This window comes from Eretmochelys imbricata, chromosome 9 (genome assembly GCF_965152235.1).
Source record: "Eretmochelys imbricata isolate rEreImb1 chromosome 9, rEreImb1.hap1, whole genome shotgun sequence".
NCBI classification, from domain to species: Eukaryota; Metazoa; Chordata; order Testudines; family Cheloniidae; genus Eretmochelys; species Eretmochelys imbricata.
The window spans coordinates 24,565,011-24,577,079 of NC_135580.1; the positions used below are offsets into that span (position 1 = coordinate 24,565,011).

The 12,069-nt window shown below is 42.3% G+C and overlaps 1 protein-coding gene across 5 annotated transcripts in view; it reads right to left on the reverse strand.

The window, feature by feature from the left end:
* The window catches only part of KCNAB1 (potassium voltage-gated channel subfamily A regulatory beta subunit 1), a 228,393-nt gene that overhangs the window by 43,880 nt on the left and 172,444 nt on the right, over positions 1–12,069 (reverse strand). For all 5 annotated transcript variants that reach the window (XM_077826229.1, XM_077826226.1, XM_077826227.1 and 2 more), the window contains exons 4-7: positions 9,992–10,071; positions 7,183–7,227; positions 4,356–4,400; positions 1,377–1,420 (exon numbers count right to left, since the gene is read on the reverse strand). In XM_077826229.1, the coding sequence (XP_077682355.1) occupies positions 1,377–1,420; positions 4,356–4,400; positions 7,183–7,227; positions 9,992–10,071 (214 nt within the window). The remainder of the gene's footprint in view (positions 1–1,376; positions 1,421–4,355; positions 4,401–7,182; positions 7,228–9,991; positions 10,072–12,069) is intronic.

Sequence of the window (12,069 nt, forward strand, 5' to 3'; positions counted from 1 at the left end):
TGAATTTATACAGTTCTGTTTTAAACCCTGTTATAGTCCTAGCCTTCACAACCTCCTCAGGCAAGGAGTTCCACAGGATGACTGTGCGCTGAGTGAAGAAGAACTTCCTTTTGTTTTAAAGCTGCTGCCCATTAATTTCATTTGGTGGCTCCCTAGTTCTTATGGGAACAAGTAAATAACTTTCCCTTATTCACTTTCTCCACACCACTCATGATTTTATATACCTCTATCATATCCCCCATTAGTCTCCTCTTTTCCAAGCTGAAAAGTCCTAGCCTCTTTACTCTCTCCTCATATGGGACCCGTTCCAAACCCCTAATCATTTTAGTTGCCCTTTTCTGAACCTTTTCTAGTGCCAGTATATCTTTTTTGAGACGAGGAGACCACATCTGTATGCAGTATTCAAGATGTGGGCATACCATGGATTTATATAAGGGCAATAAGATATTCTTCGTCTTATTCTCTATCCCTTTTTTAATGATTCCTAACATCCCGTTTGCTCTTTTGACTTCCACTGTACCCTGCGTGGACTTCTTCAGAGAACTATCCATGATGACTCCAAGATCTTTCTCCTGATTAGTTGTAGCTAAATTAGCCCCCATCATATTGTATGTATAATTGGGGTTATTTTTTCCAATGTGCATTACTTTACATTTATCCACATTAAATTTCATTTGCCATTTTGTTGCTCAATCACTTAGTTTTGTGAGATCTTTTTGAAGTTCTTCACAGTCTGCTTTGGTCTTAACTATCGTGAGCAGTTTAGTATCGTCAACAAACTTTGCTACCTCGCTGTTTACCCCTTTCTCCAGATCATTTATGAATAAGTTTAACAAATCAATGATTAAAAAGCAGATGTTGAAGACGTAAAGTATTTGAAGTTTCTTGTATGCATTGCATTTCTTCACCCCTTGTGCAGAGAGCTAGCATGAGGCCCTCTGCTCCACTTAGGGCACTGAACTGGGACTGCACAAGAGGTTGGCTGGCTGAACAGCTGCAGTGGAGTGCCTGAGAAGCCCCAGCTTGCCACAAACTGATCTCCAATCAAGAAATGGAACCGGCATGGAAGATCAATTTGGGGGAGGCCAGCACAGGGGAGGGGCTGTGGATCCACTTTTATGTCCCAATGCCCAAAAAACCATGGAGGGACTATGACTGCTTTTCCAGCCCACAGTTTGGAGAAGCAGCTCTGCACACTGGCCCAGGTTGGGACGTGAATTTCACCTCTCTTCATCCTCACACTCCATCTGCACTGAGTCTGAATACTTGGGCTTCATGCAAGTGGAGTGAATCTCATCTTTGTTTTTTCCTTATTCAAAGTGTTCCTTAAGCCAGATGGATTCTTGGAATGGATAAGGCACATTTACAGCACATACCTTCAATGATGTGTTTTCTTGAAAGCCCCCTTTCTGTTTCAGCTCTGCAAAGATACACCAGGTAAAATTACTATTAGTGTGGGTGTTATTATTATTATTATAAGACTTCTAAAGAACTGATGTTCTTAGATTTGCTAATTTTATATTCCAGTCAGAACAAGCTTTGAATGTTTGAGAAATGAGAAAATTAGAACTCAAATAACAGAGCTACCCTTCACTGGAGAACAAACAACCAAACCCCAGAGACAAGAGCATCCAGAAGCAACAAAATTCATATTAATAATAACCGAGGAACATTCATCCTTTCTATAATAATGTATAACCTGACATGCAATGTATCATTCTTTTAGAAGTGGGAGAATGCAGTGATTAAGTTTAATTGGAAGATGAAGCAAAAACCAATACAAGCTTCAATTAAATTTGGTGGACTAGGATTTGATTCAATCCCCTGTCCTAACTGGTCTCTTCAGAACAACCTTATTGAAACTTTCTTGTTCACACCACCTTTTGACAACTATTCCAAAAAGATATAAAATAGAATAATTGCTTTTCCCTCAAATGTAGACATACAGTCAGTTTTATGAACTGCAACAAAGTAATTAATATGGGCTTTCAGAGATACCGCAGTCCTTATTAGGATGAGTCAATAGGAATTTTGCTTGAGTAAGGACTGTAGGGTCAGGCCCAAAGTTGTTAAACAATGACACAGTCTCTTTGCGTAGTGTATATTCTGTAGACATCTCACTTCTAAGGAAAAACTACAAGAAATTACATCCATTTTACGTGGCCCATATTTCAAATCTAAACTAGATTTAGAGGCAATATTACATTTTATAATCTTTCTTACAGACTGTTTAATTTTGTATGTGTTTGTAACATATCAACCATATTTTGAGTCTGAAGCAAAGCAATGGCTCAATAAAGTAAAACTAGACCATTGCTATAAATCTACAGTACTGAAATGCATAGCATTCTCTTATTTATATCCAGAGTCTGCTGGAGAAGCCAAAACCTATATCCTCTCTCTCCAGCTTCAAAATTTATGATAAATAACTTCAGTGAAATGACAAAATCATTTTACTCTTTTATAGAACATGTCCAAAGAAAACCTCCCAGTTCCACATGTTGCAGTTTTTATAAATTATGATACGGAGTAAACTTTACATTTTTTCTTAGACATTCTGATAGACTTTGATTTCAGTGTGTTACAAAATACACTGCGCAGATCAGATTGGAAGGAAGGCAGACAGACAGAAAGGTTGTACAGAGTTTGAAAAGCAAAACTCGTTAAATTTCTTTGAATAATTTAACCAATAGTTCAAACACTGGTAACATATCAGAAGTAAATTCAGCCAGTAAAATTTGCAAAAAGAAAAGGAGTACTTGTGGCACCTTAGAGACTAACCAATTTATTTGAGCATAAGCTTTCGTGAGCTACAGCTCACTTCATCGGATGCATACTGTGGACAGTGTAGAAGATCTTTTTATATACACACAAAGCATGAAAAAATATCTCCTCCCACCCCACTCTCCTGCTGGTAATAGCTTATCTAAAGTGATCACTCAAATAAATTGGTTAGTCGCTAAGGTGCCACAAGTACTCCTTTTCTTTTTGTGAATACAGACTAACATGGCTGTTACTCTGAAACCAGTAAAATTTGTGCTTCAAGCCCACAACAGAGGGCAAACTCTCTTTCATTTAGCTCAACACTAAGAGATAAATGGCTCATTTTTATCTCAAACAAGATGGTCTTTTTTATCTGAGCTCACTGCGGGGAGTGATCTTAAAAATATCTCCCTGAGCTGTGGGTTTGAGTTAACACCGTGTTAAATAAAACGTTATCATGTTGGCAGGGTTGGGCAGCTTTCCTCCTGTGTAGTATTATGCTGGTTGTGCTCCTTCTGATTTCATCCATGTTTTGGAAATGGAAGTTTAAGAGACTGTACTTGAACAATCTAAATGAATTATCTTGCATCAAAAGAGTGCAGAGGGGTTATTCCTTTTGGTACCATTTGCTAGGGTCTAATGCCAGGTTAATATCTTTGTTGAGCACTGACTTCTTTAAAAGTCATCTTCAAATGAGAATAAATTAGCCCCGAGATTTCACTAACCTGTATATAACTTGGTTGCCTTAAAGCAGGGGTGGGCAAACTATGGCCTGCGGGCCACATCCAGCCCTCGGGACCGTCCTGCCTAGCCCCTGAGCTCCCAGCCCAGGAGGCTCGCTCCCAGCCCCTCCCCGCTGTTCCCCCTCCCCTGCAGCCACGCCGCCATGCAAGCAGCGCGGCTTGTGCCCGCCCACTTCCCAGGCTTTCAAATAAGCCTGTCCTGCCGCTCTGAGCAGCCTGGTAAGGGTAAGGGGATGGGGGGAGGGCAGGAGGTCCCGGGGGTCAGTCAGGGGATAGGGGGCAGTTGGATGGGGCAGAGGTTCAGGGGGACGGTCAGGAGACAGGGAGCAGGAGGGATTGGATAGGGGGTGGGGTCCCGGGGGGTCGGGGAGGAGAGGGAGCGGGGGGGGAGGGTGGATAGGGGGTGGGATCCTGGGGGGGCAGTTAGGGATGGGGGTCCTGGAAGAGGGTTGTCAGAGGACAAGGAGTGGGGGAGGGATGGATGGGTCGGCAATCCCAGGGGGCCTGTCAGGGGGCAGGGGTGTGGATTGGGGATAGGGCAGTCAGGGGACAGGGAGCAGGGGGTGTTGGATAGGGTGTGGGGTCCCGGGGGGGCAGTTAGGGGACAAAAAGCGCATGGGGTTGGATGGGTTGGAGGTTCTGAGGGGGGGCAGGAAGTGGGAGAGGGAGGATAGGTGGCAGGGGCCAGGCTGTTTGGGGAGACACAGCATTCCCTCCCCAGCCCTCCATACCGTTTTGCAACCCCAATGTGGCCCTTGGGCCAAAAAGTTTGCCCACCCCTGCCTTAAATGGATAAAGCCATGCAGAATTAAACTGTATTATCTGGAACAAAACAATTATAAAACTTACTTTCCACCCCAGTAGAGTTTTGTTGTTATGACCAGACTGGACCTCCTATACATAAAAAAGAAAGTGTGTTGCAATTTTGTTTTTAACAGGCATATGGAGTAAAGATCAAAACAAAATCCACCCTTTTTAGGTGTTGTCCCACTCCCAAAGTGGCAATTTCTTTTTATTTACAGCTAAAGCAGTCATAAGGTTTGTCTTCAAAGGAGACTCTCAATTGAAGGTTCTTAACTTTAGCCTGGAGGACAATGCATAACTATGGCTCTATGTTCTGGTTGCTTCTAATGAATAACTATATATACACACTTTCTTATACCAGTCCAAGCGTAGATGATCAAACTTTCATTGTTTGATCAATAATGCAGTACAACCTTGTTACATTGTAAACAAAATGTGGACCCTAAAATAAATAAGGAAAGTAGCTTCTGTACTCTGAGATATAAGCAAAGTTAGTATTTTCCTTAAGATTTAGGGGCCAATTCTCCTCTCACAACTGTGTAAATCAGCTGCAACTCCATTGAAATCAATGGAGTTAACTAGTGTGAAAGTGATGGTAGTGAGAGAAAAATCAGAAAAAATGCTCAGTTCAGCATTTAACTCTTCCAGAAAAACAAAACATGTTAGTCATTGTTTTAAAGTCTGAATTCTAGAGCTCACAGATAAGGGATTTATGAAATCACATGCTCCGCCTGTGGCTGCTGCTAAGCAGTTAGGCATTACAGTGTCACAAGAACCCACAGTGGTTAATGATAAAACATCAAACTATTCTGGCGATTTCAATAATGCTGCTGTGTCAAGAGAAAAGAGTGTAGAAAACGTCACCAAAAGCATCTGATGTAAATTACTGTCATGAAACTACTTTAATGAGAAGCAGTATGAATATTGTTATACAGTGACCTTGAGATATTAAAACCAAAAGAATGACCCATTTGCTAAGTTTGTCTATAAACTCCAATGTACTGTATTACTAAAACAAAGATCTATTGGCTGGAAAATACTTTGCTGTATACAACAAAATCTTTGTCAAGGTCAAGGGCCTGACCCATGGCTATTAATCAATAGAAAGGCTCCCAATGATTTAAATGAACACTGAACAGGGGCCAGTATTTTGTTCTGACTTCAATCAGCTGCAGGACTGCAGCAAGGAAGATTAAACAAAATATGTTTCATAGTTTAAAATACTTAAGAAAATAACACAGCAAGTATTAGACACACTTGCTGACAGTGAATTCCATTAAATATGCACACACAGAACGTATAGTTGAACAAAACGGCTCCACTACATAAACAAGCCTGAACATTTTGGGGGCAAGTTTTCAAGAACAGGGGTTTGTTCCTGGTAAAGTCAATGAGATTTCTGCCACTGACTTAAAAAAGAACTGGTTCTGACCTTATCCCTACGGGACAGATTTGTAACTCCCTAGGGAGTTAGGCACCTAAATACCTTTAAAAATGTGCCCCAGGTGCCTACGTTGAATATATTCAAAGGGGCAAAAACATGTAGCAGTGTGTACAGCTTAGGCATCCTTTTAGAAAATCTCCCCATTTTTGTTTAAGATAATAAAAATTATTTTAGTTTTAGAGTAACTCTTAAAATGCTGCATAGATCCTGAAGAGATTAATGATATAGAGCAGCTACAGGATTTTTTATTTGTACTTTGTACTTTGTTCTGCAGCACACTGAGTCTCTCTTGAATAATCATCCCACTAAAGTATACTTATATTTGATGTGTTGAGAATTGGAATGCCATTGGGATCATTCATTAGTGAAGGGATGAACAGGACAGATAGTGGAGATCTTTAAAGATCATGTAAATGCCACTTAAGCTACACAAATACATGCTAGTGTACACACATGAATGAATCATTTAAATTAGGTCTAATCTCATATGAGGTATTCAAAAAGAAATCCCATCATGCTTTCTATCTCTTTATATATAACATTACATGGGGAAAAAAACCCATTGCTAAGATTGCAAAGTCAAGCAGTCTCAAGCCGGGAACCCAGAAAATGAGGAGCACACAATTAGAGACCACCTATGAAAAGTTTGGTTTAAGTGACTTGCCCAGCATCACATAGAAACTCTGTCGAAAAGGTAGGGATAAAACACCCTCCAGTTTTCCAGAGCAGCATTCAACTGCCTTAACCAGGAGCCCATCCTTTCTCTTCCTGCAATCCCCTGCCTCAATCACTGCACATTCCAGCTTCTAGAACAAATGAGGCTGGAGACATACAGACAAAAGTCTCCTTCACAGCAACCTGATTGATCCCCAGAACAGGTCCATACTGTGCACTGAAGGAGGTAGGGGTCCTATGGAAAAAAATAGTGTGACAATGATGTTATTAAAGACTGTATCATAATGTAACACCCAAGGGAGCTGAATTACGGTTGCACAGAAAACCTGAATTCTGGTATTTTCTAACTTTTCCTAACAGTAAAACAACATATTTTTTCCCAACCCGGTTCTCAAAAATGGCTGAATCTTTCCAAAAAAATTTCTGCCCAAGACAGACACCTGTTATGGAAAATTTTATCCCAAACGAAGTTTGGCAAAATTATAAACCACAACTGAAAACAGGGGTTCATAACAGGAAGCATTGGGCAATCTTAGTAATAGGAAGTGCCACCAGCTCTGCCTAGGACTTTTATTCCAGCTTTTCCAACCAGCTACCGGATCCAGCACATGTTAAAAAAGCTACTATTTTTTAAAACAAAAGAATTCAGATATGTTCTGTGGTCCTGATCTTCTACCCCTGAAGTAAAAGGGAGTTTTGCCATTGACTTCAATTGCAGTAATTGTCAGGCAGGCTCTAAAATCTATACAGTACCTCCAGCCCTTCTTTTTGATTATGCTTCCCAGAATCAGCTCAGCCCTGGGGAGGAAAAAAATGCACTTGAGTATAAAATACTTTAAAGACAAAAATGCACTCAACATAAAGTAAATCATGAAACCAATTATTCATTGGAAGTCTCTGCCATAAGCACTGATACGTAACATAAAAAAAAATCTGCTCACATTCAACCTTTATTTTTTTCTGTTTGACACATTGCCCCATGTCCTTGCTGACCTGAATGTGCCTTTTTTGCACTGTCCTTATGAGGCAGAGAGTTGGAATTTAACAATTCAGTGCCCTGTGCTAAGCCGAATCAATATAAATGTCACACTTGTAAAGTCAACTGTGAGTCAACTGATTTGTTTTTAATTATGGCATTTCTCCCCTCTCCAAACATCAGCACAAAGTCAGACAGTGATTGGTCAGAAACACACTGAAGTTTCAATTTAGCTACAGAATGTCTACCAAACACATTGCAGAAAATTATAAGCCAAATCCTTAACTGTCTTGCACGGGCACATATGGCCCAAATGCTGCAGAAATGTCATTCTGTTGGGCGGGTGACCCAGGCAGCTGAGAAACTGTGCATCAGCCTGAGTGAGTACTGCTCAAGTGACATCTATACTGGGTCTACACCGGGGGATGTGGAGGAGGGAAGTTGGCCTGTTACCCACAAATGGGAGAATGGCCAGCAGAGACTACGTTGCCAGTATCGCCTTGAAGCATGTGTTGATGTTAGGGTTTTCTTCCTTCAGCCCCATTGTGCATCAGGGCATGTTCATCCAAAACACAACCCTGCAAGTAGGGCTTTGTTCTTTTTAAAGTTAGTCAGTTTTAAGGCTGAGTGGTACAAAGCCACCTTCATGGAGGCCAGGATCTGGCCCATGACATTTTGGGTGTGTACACAAAGTCAGCTGAAGGTCATTTTGTCCATGCAAGAAACAGAGCTGAATATAGAGTGAAATGAAGGGGAGCAATGTAGTGAGCACAAACCAGGGGGATGAAAGCACTTTTAAGTGCTGGTTTTTCTATAAGAATCAGGGAGCCCATGAGAGAAGAGAACAGACTGAGGATTTATTTGTAGTGGAGACTGCAGGAAAATGCCCTCTCTCTGAAGCAGGGGTGGCCAACCTGTGGCTCCGGAGCACATGCGGCTCTTCAGAAGTTAATACGCGGCTCCTTGTCTAGGCACCAACTCCGGGGCTGGAGCTACAAGCACCAACTTTCCAATGTGCCGGGGAGGGGCTCTATTCATCAATAGTGAAATGCACAGAGTAGGTTACATGTGAGATACAAGCAATGCACTTAGACTTGTTAGTCTAATCCAGTTCTCTCCTTCGAGAATGGGAACCCAAAATAGGTTCTCTGTTTATTTTCTCAGTGTGGATACTGAGCTGGCATCTCAGCTGGTATAAACTGGCACAGAAGTAAATGGAGTTAGGATGATTTACCCAGCTGAGGATCTGGCCCATTATCTTCCACTAAAAAATCAGGACTTGATTTAAAAGCTTTTGGCAGGGGACCACTTTCTTCTTTGCCAGCACAATGACATTGATGTAACTACATATAACTGACACTGGACAAAAAGTCCCATCCTCTGCCCCCAGCTTAAAGATGGCCATGGCTGTAGGCCCTGCAGAAGTGATTAATGCACTCTTTAGGAGGTGGCCCTGCATATGGAGCCCTCTCTGTTCCCTGCTCAAGTTGAAACAGGGAAAAATGCAGCCAAGTACCCTACTCCTGGCAAGAGGATAGGTGCCTGCCTGAGAGGTGGAAGAGGAAAAAAGAACACAGATATCCCAGTCTCTCTCATAGGAAATATGAGGTTCCACATAAGCAGCGTTTGTTTTTTAGAAAAATGGTGTTTATTAAGGTATCATTGTAGGACAAGGGCAGGGTGTGGAGTAGAGCAGAAATCACCCCGGCAGCATGGTGAGTGTTTCACCTGGAGGGGAGTGCCAAATTTTCACATCCAATCGCCAAATCAGGAGCTTGGGCCAGGTTTGCTGAAAGACTTGTCAAAGTCTGCAAACCTGAGCTATGCTCATTGTATTGTATGGTATGGTAGAACCTTAAAAAGCACCCAGCGAACTCTGAAAACTGGAGAGGAAAAAACATTTCACAAGAAGCACTATGAAAGAAAAGCCCCGCTTTTCACACAGTTTGTGGCACTTTGTTACCCTGGGTATACGCTAAACCCTAATTTTACTAAGTTCTTGGGGGACCCCCAAAACCTCTAGCGAGATAAAACTGGGGTGAAGTTCAATAACTTCCTAAGAGGCTGGGGGCACAAAGGCACTTGGGATCAAACTGAATTTCATAAAAGGGGAATATGTAACATCAGGGTTTACCTGTTTCTAAAGCCAATCTTTCACACTGGCAAAGCAGTAGGACATCAGACCTCTACAAGCAAGGCCCCATGTTGGGTGATTTGCTCTTGTTTGCAAGGATGTTTAATCTAGAGTTTGAACACATAACTAAACTGGGAACACCCAAAATCCAAGGCAGATCATCCTCCTATGAAGTGTCTTAGTGCACTACTCCAGTGCGTCCCAGTATACATTTACATATGTCAAAATAAACCTTAAATGACACTAGTGCCGATCTGCAGTAACTCCATAAAAGTTACTCCAGATTTACACCAGAGTAACTGAAAATAGAACCTGATACACTTCTGTAGTTGCATTTGTTTAAAGGCTGAGTTAGGTTGGCGGTGAATAAGTAGGTACAGTAGTTAAACAAAGTGAAACTTGGCTGCGTAGAACACTCCAACACCTTGAGCCACACACACACACACACTTACTTTCCAGCTGCGTACACCTCCGCTGTATCAAACAGATTTACTCCACTCTCATAAGCGATTGTCATTAGCTGTTCAGCAACCTTAGGGAAGCCAGAGACATACGATTAGTCAAGTGGCTGCAGAAACAATCCCCAGCATGCCTGACATGCTACTCACCATCTGCCCCAAGGAGCAGGGCTGTGGACCTTTGGTCAAAACGTGATTATCTGAACCAGAGTTAATTAAAACCCTGTTATCCAAAGGTCAGATATATCCCCAAGTGTATTTATTTATTTTTAGCTATATAGTGCTCTAGTCAGAGTCACTCAGTGCATGTACAAATGCAATAGAATTTACTGACTCACGTAGAAACCAGTGTGAAACCCCAGATCTCCCCATACTACATTCAGACAAAAGGAGGCCAGAAGGCAGTTTGTGACAGATAGTAGGGGAAGCAAGTTCCAGAGCCAAAGGCCCACCATCCAGAGGGCCCTGACTCCGTCCCACAGATATTCAAATCTAGGGGCTGAAGGAGCATCTCAGCTGATTTCAAAAGTGACAGAAGCATGAGTGGAGAGGCAGTCTCAGGTAGCTGGGACATTAACCAAACAGGGCTTTATGGAACAGTCTTAACACCTTGACTTGCACTCAGAACTAAGTGGGAAGTGTTCCTAATGGTGACTATGGTATGTTAGGGCCTCATCTGTGGCTTGGGATGGGGGAATGCAGCGCAGCACATACCAAAAATCAATGGAATTGAGGCTGATTTAAGGCTGTGTCCTTAAATCGTCCCATTGTGCCTGGGCACTGCTCTTAAGCCAACATAAGTTGTTACAGGCAAAAAGCAAAGGGCTAAATTCTGTTCTCAGTTTCACAGGTTTAAATCCAACATAATTCTACTGAAGGCAGTGAAGCTTCCCTGGATTTTCACCAGTGTTACTGAAGGAGTGGCAGTCAGCATTCAGCCCGAATACCCAGCACGTGTGCTCGGATTCTCTGCAGGGAAGTGGGGGAAAGAATCCTCCCCTACAGGCTGCTGAGCTGCTGCAGAGTTCTGTTCCCTACTGCAGAGGGTCTCTTGCACAACTACCCGAGAAACACATGGGTTGCACGCCATCTAGAACCCCAGTACGTGTGGAGGAGGGGTAGGAATTACACCTGAGAGGAGAATTTCCCATGGGCATTTGTAGTAGTTATACATATATACTGAGCAGAGAATGACCCTCGGATATGCTGCAATACAGTATCTAGGTGAGGAAGTAGCACTGAATGTAATTGCCATTGTTGGTTTCTAACACAATGATGTTGCTTAAACATGGCGATTGTGTGAGTTTTCAACAACAGCTAGACTGCAGGAAATATATCTAATAAAAACAACAATTCCACAAGCCCTGCTTAGTTCTTTCCTTTCCCTCAGTCATTAAGGCCGGCTGACAAGCCTAGCCATTCTAAAGGCTGTTATGAAGGTCACGTGACTCCTTGCTGCTTCTAGTAAAGAGGAATTGTATAGCCCTGTTCGTCTTATTAGGTACAAAGCAATAACAGCAGCTATGGCCAAGGCTGTTTGTACGGCGTACATGTTTGTACAACACATCTGAAGTAACAGTTTTCTTTCTGCAAAATACACCGTGCAGTTTTTGCAGCTGACATTGGACTTTGATATACATTTTGCAGTTCCCAAAGGAGACAGAATGTGGTGTGAGATGAACTACAGCTGCTTGTAACATCCCCTGGACCTACAATTGTTTAATAAGGGAGACTTAGGAGCATGTCTGACTTTTGCACATCTGCACTATTCTTTTGCTCTTTGTGCAGGAGATTGGAAGACAAACTGGACTGATTTTAAGGAAATTGCTTGGTTTCGGCTGCTTTCCAGTTGAAGTGAATGGCAGCACTGCAGCGGTGAATTGATTGTGCACTGTTGTAATTTTAACGGACTATTAAAATACAGTGCTGCATTTCCAAATCACTGCTGCGCTCCTCTGAAAGCACCAAGTGCTTCAATGGAGAGCAGCTGCAATGAAGCACAGAGCCCTGGCCAGCAAAAAGGAGGGATGGAGAGGAACCAGCAGTTCAGACTCTCCCGGTTTTCTAAAGGA